Source organism: Electrophorus electricus, chromosome 23 (assembly GCF_013358815.1).
Source record: "Electrophorus electricus isolate fEleEle1 chromosome 23, fEleEle1.pri, whole genome shotgun sequence".
Taxonomy (NCBI): domain Eukaryota; kingdom Metazoa; phylum Chordata; class Actinopteri; order Gymnotiformes; family Gymnotidae; genus Electrophorus; species Electrophorus electricus.
Genome location: NC_049557.1, coordinates 1,506,060 through 1,519,645, shown reverse-complemented (window position 1 = coordinate 1,519,645; position 13,586 = coordinate 1,506,060). Strand labels below are relative to the sequence as shown.

Here is a 13,586-nt window from a genome sequence, read left to right as displayed (position 1 = left end):
TTCTGAACGGAAACTATTTCCTAAGGCGGCATTGAAAAAAAAAAAAAAATAATAATAATTAAAAAAAAAAAAAAAAAAAAAAAAATATATATATATATATATATATATATATATATATATATATATATATATATATATTTATATTTATTTATTTATTTTAAATCTTACTTATATACTTTGTTTTGGAATTGACATATATTGACATATAGGCTATCAACTTTCACCATTTATTAAAATCAAATCTGAGGGAAAACATTAAGATCCTTTTAAAACATACGTCCCGTCAGGTATGTCCAAACGTTTGACGGGTACTATGTGACGCGGTATAAGCCATGATATGTCCACCGTATGGGGGTTTGGGGTGCATCCAGCAGTGCATGGCGTCTCCCTCACCGCGTCTGCCTCAGCCTTCTCGCGGGAGCCCCGGGCGCTGGCCACGATGGCCTCCAGTACGGCCACCCAGCGCTGCTTCTCTGGGAAGCTGGAGCTCATGAGGAAGAGGGTCTGTGCTGGCCAGCACGACGCATGGGGCACCGACTCCAGCTTCAGCACGAAGGGCACGTCTGGGGATGCAGACGCCTCCGTCACACCTCCGTCACACCTCCGTCACACCCTCTACCCAAACCAGCTGAGGGTAGGGCGATGAAACTTTAAAAAGCCAATTCTCTGCTTTCTTTTTTGCGCTTTGCAAAAGCCATGAGATCATCATGAGAACATCATGAGAACATCATGACCATCATGAGAACATTGTGATAACATCATCATGAGAACATCACGAGAACATCATGCCTCGGCCCCGACTGGTTTGGTGCAATGTGCTTCTCCTTCGTGTCTTTGCGCTGGTACAAACCATTTCGGGGGCTCTTACCCGCCTTGGTGGTGTTGGTGAGGTCCGAGCCCCCCACAGCGCTATGCACGATCACCTCCCCGTCCGCCACGCACAGGTCAAACTCGTCCACGGGCTTCACCGACTCTGCAAGGCAGTGCACCACTTAGCACACCACTGCCTCACAACACATCGTGTCTGCGTCAAGCTGCCAGTGCCGCTTAAAGGCTACCATGTGGTGCGCGTGTGTGTGAGGCCCGCGCGTGTATATGTGTATGTGAATGTGAGCGGGCAGAGTGGAAGCTGTATTATTACCTTCTCTGGGCTCGGTGTCGTAAGTGAGGACCTTGTTCCCATCCAGCACCACATATTTCCTCTCCCAGCCCTGCCCGCGCTTCACGTTCCTGGACGGGAAGCAAACACAGCTCAGAGTCATCCTGCCCGCTTAATCCTGAAACAACAGCACGCCGTCATCCTGAAACGACAGCAAGGAATTTCTCATGTTCTCATGAATTTCTCATGTTCCCTCTACAAGTCCAAGGTGTTCAGAAATCTTTACCGTCCGGACCAGTGGCTCCTGCTTTCGCACTTATGTTACCGTCCTTGACCTTAGTCTCCGTGCGGTAACGGAGGCGACTGTAGCGAGCTCTGACCTGGGCTGCTTCATCCAGCCCTCCAGCCTCATGTGGGCGCCGGCGTCTTTGAGCTGCAGGGCCGAGGAGGCGCCCTTCTCCCGACCCAGCGCCTCGGCCAGGTGCAGGGCGTACTCGGTGGGCACGCCGCACGTGGCCGGCAGGTATGGCGAGCATTTCGGGTGGCACAGGGCGTGACATTCTGGAGGCGGAGAGAAAGCACAGCATCAAGACGGGACGAAGGAGTTTTTCTTGAACGTCTGAGAGCCGCTGACGGCTGAGAGGCACTTCTGAACTTCGTTCTGTTAAAGTAAAATAGATTTCAGCGGCGATATGTAAAGTAGATTTTCATTCTGTAAAACGTTCTTGTGCATCATTTCATTGTATGACAGTGCTGAATATTTTTCATTTTTAGTTATCAACTTTCCCTTTGTATTTTATAATTCTATACCATTTTAATAAAGTTTCATTATTATTATTATTATATTGCGAAAAGTCAGGGGGCTGTACTGGCATTCAACATGGTATTTTATTCTATTTAGTTGCGTTTTTACACAACCACATTTGCACAGCCTACCGATACAGGTGGCAGCCTGCCGGGAGAAGTGAACAGTGTCCAGACACACGGTGCACTTGGCTGCCCTCATGTTGAGGCCCTGGGTGAAGCGGTGGGGGGTGTTGTGGGCCCCGTGGGCACTGTGATAGAGCCGGTCCTTCACCCGCCGTGCGTACTCTGCACAGGGAGAAGAGCGCAGCTTAGACACCCCCACGCCACCCTCTCCCATCCTCCCCTGAACGGCTCACGAGAGCAGGCAAAAGCAAGAGACTCCGCGGAACGTTCCGGTGCCCTGCCGGGCATCGCACTCACGTGTCCTATAGCTGACCGTGAGTAGCATGGAGTGCGACATGCAGCTTTTCAACTGGAATGCAGGAGTTTGTGGCATTCCAGAGAGTGGAGGATGGGGAGAGAGTGGCATCATGGGAAATCCTTGAGGGGCGTGGCCCAAGGTAGCAGTCAGAAATAAGCTCATTGGCCCCAACAGACTGCATGGGAGTGTCCTGAAGCTTGAGGTCATAACCCAGTGACAGTATGAGGCTCATTTTTGGAGGTAATAACGTTTCAGTGACGCGTTCGCTCAGCAAATGGAAATGGAATGAGTGATGCCTTATACCGATCGCACTAGAGCCCAAAGCTACTAGCTCCTAGGGGCTGTGCACGGATGGGTTTTCAGCAGATAGCGCAGACCTCCTTCAGGGCATGAACGAGACCTTCGAATTCTTCCGCTAGGACTTAGTCTTGTCTTTTTTTGGCTTTTTTTTTCCGGTCAGCGAGCTTATCTCTGGGGAGAAAGCGAGGAAGGCGGGAATCCTTGGCCTACTGCGCGAGAAACTTACTTTCAGAAGTGGCTCTCCTTTCTGTAGGACAACAGAAAGCACAATGAGCGTGGCGAGACATGACCGAGAAACTCTGCCGATAAGAACGGCCAATCTGGGACCCATTTTGCAAAAGAAACAGAAATTCCTCGCTGAATATCATACGACATATCAGATTCTAGTGTCATTTTCTTACTTTGTTCGGAATTTTCTTTTTTACGTGGCAACACCCTAAAGAACCCTAAAGGCTAGTGTGACCGAGCGGCTAAATCCTTGGCTAGCGTGGGGACGCCGGACGCTCACCCTCGGGATTGGCGTTCTCCTTCCTGCGGCCCGAGCTGGAGGGCACCAGGCTGGGCGGGTTGGCCTGGTGCTCGGGAGACTTGCTGGACTTGGTGGACATCATGATCTGCTGGCGGGCCAGACCGGGGGTGGCGGGGGTCCCGCCGTGTTCCAGCGCCTTATTAAACTGCATGGCTGAGGCGTATAGAAAGAGACGTAGGAGTTAAGGGCCACAGCGGTTTATTAGGGCCGCTGTGCAGTCGAGGTGGAACTACCTGGTCAGGAGAGAAGCAGGCTGCTCACCCTCTCGGAGTTCCATGCGTGTCTTCTGCAGGGCCTCCTCCAGTTCGGAGCAGCGGGCACGCTCCTTGTCCAGTGCCGCCTTCATGTCGCTGTACTGCAGGGGCACGGGCGTCACCACGGGCACGGTTGGCACCGGCGCCTGGCCCTGGGTCGCCAGCGCCGCCAGCAGGTCCTCGCGCCGCCTGCCCCCGAAGAGGCCCTGCACACCGAGGCAGAGGCACAGTGAACGGCCCGGGCTCCCTAGAGCCGCGGCCCGGGGCTGAACGCCACCCGAGCGCGAGCCCGCTCCGGCGGAGGGGCCGGGCCGTTCGGCGCCCAGGCACGCTAGCTGCCCCTATCTGGGCCTGGTGTGTCCGCAAAAGCTCCGGTGCGTGGGCAAGGCCTACATGCAAGTTGTCATGGTGCACGACAAACGCGGGACTGCTAATCAATTGGGACAGTACTCCTCTGACGTGCAAAGCTGGACCATACTTACTTACTGGGTTACAGGGGAACCTAATTGGGGTGGGGTGGGGTGGGGGAGTGGGGTGGGTGGGTGCTTCAGTGAGAGGCTTTTTTTCAGCAAGCAGTTAGTCAGGTGGTTTAAGGAGGTGGATGTCCAGCAGACTCTGACCTTTTTCTTCTTAGAGGGGTGGTCTACCTTGGCCTGCAGGAAGTCTATCAGCTTGGTCTGCTGGGTGATGGTGCCCTCCATCTTCACCTTCTCATGAGAGTACGCCGCCTGCGAGGTCAGCTCAGTCTGAATACTTTCAGTACATCAGTAAGTGCACTTTCAGTACATCTGTAAGACCACTTTGAGTATGTCAGTAAGTGCACTTTCAGTACGTCAGTAAGTGCACTTAATTCTGGCATTCCAGAACCTGCTCCAATGGCCATCGTGGTAACAGACATTTCATACATTAAGACAGATCACATATAACACCAGGAAGTTCTGTTGGTGGTGGTGATAAATTCTAACTCATTTTTTAAAATTATGCATTTTATCATGTATGTATTTTATCATGTATGCATTTTATCATATGATGTGTATCGTTTACATGTTCAGAAGTAAATGAGATGCTCAGGCTAACTGTTGCCTAGGAAACATATGATGTTCTAGTTCAGTGTGGGAAAGGGGAGGCTAACTATAAGAATGTACCATCAAAATGACCACGCTGGCTTTTCAGAGTCAAAAACAGTAATATAATAAAAGTGAGGGATCGCTAGACATGAGATGTTCTTTATCAAAGCTACATTTGACTCTGTCACCGCGGGGGGGGCATATACCTGTATGTTCTCCAGCTGGTACTCCAGGTCTGTCCTCTCGGTCTTCAGCAGGTCCGTCTGGTCCAGCGCGTCCTGCAGGCCCTGAGTCAGCCTGAAGATGTGGCTCTTCTGCATGTCCAACTGCTGCTGCAGCTTCGCTTGCTGCACGAGCGCACACACACACACACACACACACACACACACACACACAGCGATCACTACTTCAGCATACATCAGCTTCTTTGCAGGTTTAGAGCAATATATATGGTTCTGAGACAAAATTGAAAAGGAATCAGGACCCGATTCCCAAATACATCATCACAAGTAGTGGCAGCGGACTCTAACCAAATATCTGTCAAAACTCGATTCGCCGGGTCTTCTGCTTGGTCGCACATCTTATAAGCGGCCCATCAGACTCATGCCACTCAGCTGCCCCACGAAGCCGTACCGGACCCCATCATCCTCTCAGCACTCACACCTGCTGGGCGTGCTCTCACTACGCCCTCACACTCCGCACAGATCCGACGGGACGGTACCTCGTCCACCAGCCTCTGCCTCAGGTCGCGCTCCGTCTCCAGCTTCTGCTGCAGACTGCGCGCGTTCATCTCCAGCATGGTGTGCTTCTTCTCCAGGTCGCTCAGCTAAAAGCGGCGGTGGGCAGAGCAGAGCGGAGCAGAGCGTTCAGGCAAACATGACTCCCAGCATGGCTGATCTATTCTCACCAATCTGATCGAGCTTCTTGGCACTCACTATACGTCTGGCACAGGAGATGACAGAATTGTCGGTAGCTGATCCGATGTCTCCCTAAATATTGAAGTGATATTTTCCCGTAAAGCACCGGCTTGCTGTATATTCACATAGATATGATCTCCATACTGGCACAATCAACAACACCATGCACTGGATCTGAGCAGGGGCACAGAGATGGCATGATATTCCACTTATCTTTCTGGGAGTACAAATACTGGGACTGTAGTAGAACAGATCCAGCACAAACCAGCACTATGGCATCAGATCCAGCACAAATCCTGTTGTTTCCCATCTGTTACGGAGGAGAGGAATGATGACAAAGTGTCTAAGTGTCTACTGCCTACCTGAATCTGGCTTTTAGACTTCGGCTACTAAACCTGTGCATTGGTAAATATCCATTTATGTGGAAAGACTGATGAAAAAATAGTAATATTACTACATTATGGATGGAAAGAGAGTGTAGGTACAAATGAGGTGTTTCTAATAAAGTGGTTGGTGAATATATCATTATGTATTAAATATACAAAGCATAAGCAATCAAAATTATTTACTTAAAGGATTTAATTGTTTTGTTATTAAAGGTTCAGCATCAGAATTTTCCAAAATCTTAAAAACGATTTATCAGAATCTTACAGCTACACTTGTGCAGTTCAAGTTCCTTCACCAGCGTTTCCGGAGAGTTTGTCATTTATATCAGCTGGACTCCAAGCATCCAGCAGAACGTAGGAGGTGTCGGGCGAGGAAGAACCTGGCAGCGTCCTAATGTTTAGGAACACGGGTTTGGGAGGCTCGTAATTATCCGAGGTTCAGTTTTCCATCTGTCAGAACCTTTATGCCCTCGGAGGCTCCTAAACTGTTGGCTCGTCGCTCGGATCGTTTCTCAGCTGATTAGAGTCACACTAGTCACATGACAGGAAGAAACGCTCTATTTAGGTGGCCGAGCGCAGGAGCGCTTTAATGAGTTGGCGTAAGTGAGAGGATGTCCTTCAGAATGTGAGGAAAAAAACAGGCCAGAAAAATTGCATCAGAAGTGAGGAAAATATTTGGCATATGGACAGTTTTTTTGTGTCGGGTTAATGTCATAACTATGCTAGCTGGTTATTGATTTTATTTTGCATAGGCATTCCATAAATAACTGCATGCTGAATGTTAGGGCTCTGAGCAGTGGCACTGGGAGATGCTGAGATAAACGCGGTGGCGGGATACAGTACGGAGACGAATACAGTGTGGAGATGAGATACAGTCTGGAGATGAGATACAGTAGAGATGAGACACCATGTGGAGATGAGACAGTGCGGAGATGAGACACAGTGCGGAGATGAGACAAAGTGGAGATGAGACACCTTGTGGAGATGAGATACAGTGCGGAGATGAGATACAGTACAGAGATGAGACAGTGTGGAGATGAGACAGTGTGGAGATGAGACACAGTACAGAGATGAGAGTGTGGAGATGAGACACAGTCTGGAGATGAGACAGTCTGGAGATGAGACAATGTGGAGAGGAGACAGTGTGGAGATGAGACAGTGTGGAGATGAGACAGTGTGGAGATGAGACAGTACAGAGATGAGAGTGTGGAGATGAGACAGTCTGGAGATGAGACAATGTGGAGATGAGACAGTGTGGAGATGAGACACAGTACAGAGATGAGAGTGTGGAGATGAGACAGTCTGGAGATGAGACAGTCTGGAGATGAGACAGTGTGGAGATGAGAGACAGTGTGGAGATAAGAGACAGTGTGGAGATGAGACAGAGTGGAGATGAGACAGTCTGGAGATGAGACAGTCTGGAGATGAGACAGTGTGGTACCGTATCAGACAGGCCCTCTGCTTTCAGCTTCTGGTCTTTCAGGGCTTGCTGCAGCACAAGGATCTCGGCCTTGTGCTCCTGCACTGCCAGCTCCACAGCCTGCCGAGACTCGGAGCTACGCTGGTCAGCCCGCAACCTGGCAGAGACAGACAGAGAGATGGAGAGTGAGAGATAAGGTGTGTGTGTGTGTGTGTGTGTGTGTGTGTGTGTGTGTGTGAGTGTGTGTGTGTGTGTGTATGTGTGTCTCTCAGTGAGTGTGTGTGTGTGTGTGTGTGTGTGTGAGTGTGTGTGTGTGAGTGTGTGAATGTGTGAATGTGTGTGTGAGTGTGTGTGTGTGTGTGTGTGTGTGTGTGTGTGTGTGTGTGTGTGTGAGTGTGTCTCTCAGTGAGTGTGTGTGTGTGTGTGAGTGTGTGTGTGAGTGTGAGTGTGTGTGTGTGTGTGTGTGAGTGTGTCTCTCAGTGAGTGTGTGTGTGAGTGTGTGTATCATGCATCAGTGGCCTGGCTCGGCTGGAACCTGTTCTGCTTCTCGCTGTCCAGCTGTCTCTGCAGGTCTCGTGTGCGGCGCTCCGCCTGCTCCTTCTCCTCCTCCAGGGCGCTCCTCCAGCCCTCCCACTGACGCTCCTTCTCCAGCAGCTCGTCGTTCAGCGTCTCCAGCTCCAACACCTGCTCCTCCAGCATCGTGCATGTCGTCTTCAGGGTCTCGATGTTCTATACGTACGTACATAAACACACACACACACACACACACACACACAAATACACCCACTTACACATTACCGATTCGAGTCCGGCTGATTATTCAAGATGAATTAATTATGAGGTGATGTGAGGCACTGCAGTCTGTCCTAAGACAGCATTATGTAAACACCAATTCAGGATTCAGTCATTCATTATTCATTGGGAATTATTGATTTAAAGGAAAAGTACCATCTCCCTGTACTTTTATTAGGGAAGTCATCAATCACATTTGCATCTCCTTTCTAAATATGAACTTTATCCCAGTGGACGTCATTTGTTTAAGGTATCCTGGACGGGGCTGACAAGACGGGGACGTGGACTGACAGAGAGGGAGGAGGTGCGTCATACACAGACTGGTTGAGATACTTGTTCGTTAACACACCACCACCACCAAGCGCGGGAGAGAGAGGGAGCATGTAGAGCTTAGGCTGCACGCGCAAAGTGGCAAAGCCATCCAACCAGAACGCTGGAACAGAACGCAGTTTAGCAAAACACAAGCGACTCGTCGGAGCGCAGCCGGTAAGCGAGGAGAATGCATACTGAGTCCATTGTTGGAGCCGGGTGGGCGGAGCCAGGGCGGGGCCAGAGGAACAGCAGGCAAGCCTTCCTGACGTTTCCTCCTAAAGTGCGGAGTTGAACTGGGCAGCCCTGCTTCTCTAAATGATGACCTAAGCTGTCTCAACCATGCTGCTCACGAAACGGGTGTAGCGAGTGAGAGACGGACCGAGAGCGCGAGGACAGAGCGGCGCGCGAGCCCATAGGTGTACGCGCGCTGAGCTGCCCGCGTGAAGTCCAACGCGGCCAGGCTGAGGGGCCCGGGGGGTGTGGATGACGCATCTCTCCTTCCCACAAGTGTCTGTGATTGCCATTCGCCTGTGTTACACAAGCACCAGCACGGAGACTGCACACACCCACACACACTGCCTCCCACATGTGGCAGCTCAACTTCTCGCAGGCACACACACGCACACAACCTCTGCTCTCCTCCACTGTTCTGAAACAAAACAGGGTTCTAACATTACTTGCTAAGCCTCCTTTGTGTTGGGATTAAGGACAGAAGTAGTCTGGTTCGTTCATTCATTCAGTGTATTTGCGCCTGTTTTGACTGCACAGCTCAACCACACTCCTGGAGGTTCTGTGGGATTTGTTTTCTGAAAGGAAAGTCATTGTTATCTTTTCTGATAGCATCAGCAATTTTTCAGCTCCTCTGTGTGTGTATGTGCGTATCTGTGTGTTTACCTGTTTCTGGTTGTTGAGGTGCATCTCCCTATCAGCCACTTCTCTGCGGAGGCGGTCCACCTCCTGGCTCAGCTGCAGTCTCTCCTCGTTCTCGTCCGTGGCCTCGTCCAGCTGCTTGGACAGGTAGAAGTTCTGCCGGTTCAGCTCGCCGTTCTCCTGCGTCAGCTGGGTCAGCTGTTCCTCCAGGTCCGTGATCACCTGAACACGCACGCCACACTCGGAGCTTCAATACGGCCTCTCGGAGGCCATGTTCTACCAGAACTTAGTTACTGATGATTGAGAAGCTGAGAAGCTAAAGGCTCTGGCTCAGGCCGTACAGCCTGTAGGGCGGCGGGCCTGATAGGCTTCGGGTACGTCCCGCTCACTGTGCCTTTGAGGAGAGCAGATATCTGGACGTGCCTCAAATCACACCAGCCTTATGAAAAAAAGGCATCGTCTTATCAACTGTAATCCTTTAAATAAACAAAGGATAAACAAACCGAGTTAGCAACAGCGTGGGCAGAGAAAAAAGAGTGTTAAAGAATATGCTGGAAATCACTTTTGTGAAGTCGCCTTCAGACCAGCAGGGACGGCGCTAATGGAACGATAATGGATGCTCCATTCCTAATGTTCGACGGGCGTTCATTCTCTCGTTTTCCACTCCACACTGCTGAAAAGAGTCTTTTTTTTTAACCCTTTCGCCAGTTGGGTAATCGCAGTAAGAGCGGAGATGTGCATGAGACCGTGGTGCTGGTCAAGCCAGCGGAGAGCAGTTGAGCCGGAATGGGCCGGAGCATAGGAGACCCCGGTTCGGTGCTATCGTTACTGGAGAGGGGCCGGAGCGTAGGAGACCCCGGTTCGGTGCTATCATTACCGTTAAAGGTGCAGGAACACACGCGCTGACCTACTTTCGCCGCCCACTGACCACTGTTTCGCATTCTGCCACTGCGAAGACTAAGACCAAGACTGCTCCCCTGTCACGTTATTGATGGGTGCAAGGAAGCACGGTCAAGCCGCTCAGACGCTCAAACGCATGCAGTTTGATTCCTGCATTTGTTTAGACATATCTGAAGTGCAGTGCAGAAATGGTGCTTTTAAACATGCTTTCATTTAAAGGAGAGGTCAGCTGTTTCACACCCAGTCCTTATGAAAACTGTTTCATCCCACGTTTACAGTCCTACGGCATGACCTCGACTTGACAGCAGCAAAGCTGTGTGTGAGGGAGGTTTCACACTAATAAAAGAGACCTTACAGCCCTCGCTGGACGTAAACACAATTCAGGTGCTCGTCCAAAACCCCATGAATATTCTTTTTCAAAAACAATACTTTATGTGTATGCGTGCCGCATTTCGAATACAAATATTATCACCCTTATGCTTGTGGAGTGTATGGAACCCATGGAATGAATTTGTAGAAATGCAAAAATCAATACAATTTGGTTTGCGGTCAGTAAAACAAGGTTTGCGTCTGTTTGTTTGTTTGTTTTTTTTCTTTTTAGGAGAACATATAAAGGCATGTGCGAATGTGCTTTTGAGTTTACTGCTTTCAACTGTACCGTTTAGTGGGATTTTTGAAGGTTGGCAGAAGAGTGTCAGGTTTCTCAGCGACAGGCAAGCGCGTGTTCCGCGGGACTTTATACGACGGGACACGGCAACTTTAACCAGCTTCGTGCTGAAACGCAGAAAAAGTGCAACCTCGCACCCCAGCTGTAAACCCACTCGTGGGTAAATAACCATAAATAATGGATACAGACCACAGCGGAGTTAACACAGTAGCGCTGGGATCCGGTCGCAGCAGACTGGGATATTGAACAGGGTTGCCTCTCCCCAGTTTGCTGTCCCTGGACTCCAGTAACGCACGACTGCGGGGCCACATCAGCCCACCCGAGGCTACGCGGCACAGAAACAGTCCCCCTGCGAAGGGCTAAAATAACTCAACACGACCAACGACAATAAAAGCGACACAACAGCGCGTTCCCATCCGAGTCGTTACACGCCTCTTCGCAAACTCCAATCAGAACGGGTGAACGGGAAGCACGCGTGCGCGATGCAGAGCGGGCCGCGGCTGAAAGGCGCGCAGGGAGGTGCTGTCAGGGAATGTGGTGCGCGGCTGATCTGGAGCTGCGAAGGCAGTCAAACAGCCTGCGCGTGGGAGGACAGTATAAGTAGGGTAAGTGCGTAAGAAGCGATAGATGGCCGTGCATTAGCTGTGCGCAGCGGTTAATCAAACCGTGTCCAGTGTTTCTCCACGAACTTCCATGAAACAAGGGGCCGCGTGCATACCTAATGTAAGGAGTGAAGTTCACCTAAACGAAAATAACGCTGGAATATTGGTGGCGGCGGTGATGAGGAGGGTTAATTACAAACTGTGATTAAAAGGACATCTGTTAGAGAACTAGGCCAAGTGGGAGGTTTTTCATAACCAGAATGATGCAGGCATATTAACCACGTGGTGGGAATCAGGCCATCTGCGTTGATGCATGCGATATGCCGTCTCAGTCCAGCAACGTCACATTTGTTGGAACGTGTCAATCATCTAGCTCGGCACGCAGGTTACAGTCAGGCAGTTAAATATGAAACTCGGTAACGTACCGCACAGCTGTCTCTCAGGGCATCGAACTTTCGCTGGATTTCATCTCGATGGGCCTTCAGAAACGAGAGCGAAAGTGTCACAGTCAGGAGGAGGGTCTCGTCTAGAGTGTGATTTGCTAAAAGGGCGTTAAACGCGGTGGATGGATTTTCCTTGCTGTCTAATGTCTCCCTGCCCCCAGCACTCCTCACCCGGAGGACGGTGATCTCCTCCTCGGCCTCGGCCGTGGTCTCCTCCAGCTCGGTCTTGGCCTGCTGCAGCTGGCTCTCGAGGGCGTGGCGAGCCGCTTGCATGCTGCTGATCTGCGCCTCGCGCTCCTGCAGCGAGAGTGTCAGCTCCGACACCTGCCTTTTGAGTTCCAGCTTCTGCTCCTCATGCTCCAGGCCGATCTGGAGGGGGAGGGGAGGAGGGAGAGAGATGGACACCCATGAGCCAGCTCAGTGCTTTGTTAGGCTGAATGAGCACTTGGTTCAAAGGGACCATGTAAGAGGTCTGATCTCAACAGCTGGCATCCTGTTCGGTCTCGTTAATGCTCCTGAGAAGTCAGCAGGGCAGAAAGCGACAACAGCTACCGTGGCCGGGGACACCTAGAGCGAGCCCTCGTCCGGCGCACTTAACTACACGTGTCATTATCTGGCTCTTTCGTTCCCAGCTCAAACTCAGCAGCCCCAATCGCGTTCGCTCCCCGTCTGAGTGTGCCGGTCTGCGCTCACCTCCCTGAGCCTGGCCTCCAGTTCCAGGATTCGGCTCTTGTTGGTCTGTTCCTGCTGGCTCATCTTCTCCAGGTGCTCCTCCAACTTGGCGTTCTGCGCCTCCAGCTTGCCTGCCTGAGACTCCAGGTAGAACTTCTGCTGCCTCAGTTCCGATATCATTTCCTCCTGGGCTTTCCTGGAGGACAGCAGTGAGTGCATGAGCCTCTGGAGCTGAAATCAGCATTCCTTATGTGTCCGAATAAATCGGCCTGTGTGATTATGCTGACATGTGAGCAGCGATGGTTGTGGATGAAACGGCACTTTCGCGTAGGTCAGAGTCCTACTAGGCTGGTGAGAGTCCACATTTTTCAGCTTGACAGATCGTTTTCAGTACGTAAGCTAAATATGTGCTCACAGGTGTGTGAAACCGGGTACAAATCATTCAGAATTGTCTGGATTTCTACAGGAATGGAGCCTGAAATTTGACAGGCCCTTCTAAGTTACAATAGTACAATAATGATAAGATATTTAACAAATGACATATTTCACAGTCTTTATTAGACAGCTGCTTTTAAAACTTTACTAGTAGTCATGCCTTTAGTGGTCATGATCTCAGCCATGGTTCCTGCGCAAGTTTCACGACATTTTGGTGCTGGTGTGTGGTGGTTTGTTTGTTTGTTTTCTCCCAAATTTTACACTCGACAAAAGACGCTTCTCTCTCCTGACCACAGAACGCTGCTGTAGGACCAGCGCTGAAGGCACGGGTGAGCTTTAGAGCCCAGCGGGAGGTTTTTGCCTTTGGAAAACCTCGGGCACAAGCTGACGCAACGCTCCATACTTCCTCCTCTCACTTCCCCCGGCGGGTCTGCTCCGCGCCCCTGCACTGACCCTGGTGTTACGCCCGCTCCTCGAGGGAACGTAACACCACTGAACTTCTCCCATTTGTGAACCGTCTGCCTCACCTTGCCTGACCATAATGCACTTGGACGACTGTGTGATGATTGAATGATTTTATTCACGTGGCAAAGGTCACAATCCCACCTGAACTGACTAGAACATCTGACTGCAGTTGGTCTTTTTTTAAAGAGGTTATGACCCTAGAGATTAACTCACTTTTTCCATCATTAA

General features: G+C 50.6%; 1 protein-coding gene across 5 annotated transcripts in view; it reads right to left on the bottom strand.

Annotated features, from left to right (window-relative positions):
• LOC113571046 (citron Rho-interacting kinase) overlaps positions 1-13,586 on the bottom strand; it is a 35,595-nt gene that overhangs the window by 4,883 nt on the left and 17,126 nt on the right. For 2 of the 5 annotated variants that reach the window (XM_035522098.1, XM_035522097.1), the window contains exons 13-29: positions 12,480-12,654; positions 11,958-12,155; positions 11,769-11,822; positions 9,199-9,396; positions 7,736-7,929; positions 7,222-7,357; positions 5,199-5,303; positions 4,684-4,824; positions 4,031-4,138; positions 3,418-3,616; positions 3,136-3,309; positions 2,854-2,874; positions 2,036-2,191; positions 1,480-1,660; positions 1,142-1,230; positions 869-973; positions 394-563 (exon numbers count right to left, since the gene is read on the bottom strand). In XM_035522098.1, coding sequence (XP_035377991.1) covers positions 394-563; positions 869-973; positions 1,142-1,230; positions 1,480-1,660; positions 2,036-2,191; positions 2,854-2,874; positions 3,136-3,309; positions 3,418-3,616; positions 4,031-4,138; positions 4,684-4,824; positions 5,199-5,303; positions 7,222-7,357; positions 7,736-7,929; positions 9,199-9,396; positions 11,769-11,822; positions 11,958-12,155; positions 12,480-12,654 — 2,404 coding nt within the window. The remainder of the gene's footprint in view (positions 1-393; positions 564-868; positions 974-1,141; positions 1,231-1,479; positions 1,661-2,035; positions 2,192-2,853; positions 2,875-3,135; positions 3,310-3,417; positions 3,617-4,030; positions 4,139-4,683; positions 4,825-5,198; positions 5,304-7,221; positions 7,358-7,735; positions 7,930-9,198; positions 9,397-11,768; positions 11,823-11,957; positions 12,156-12,479; positions 12,655-13,586) is intronic. The other 3 variants (XM_035522101.1, XM_035522099.1, XM_035522100.1) reach the window with 2 other exon arrangements.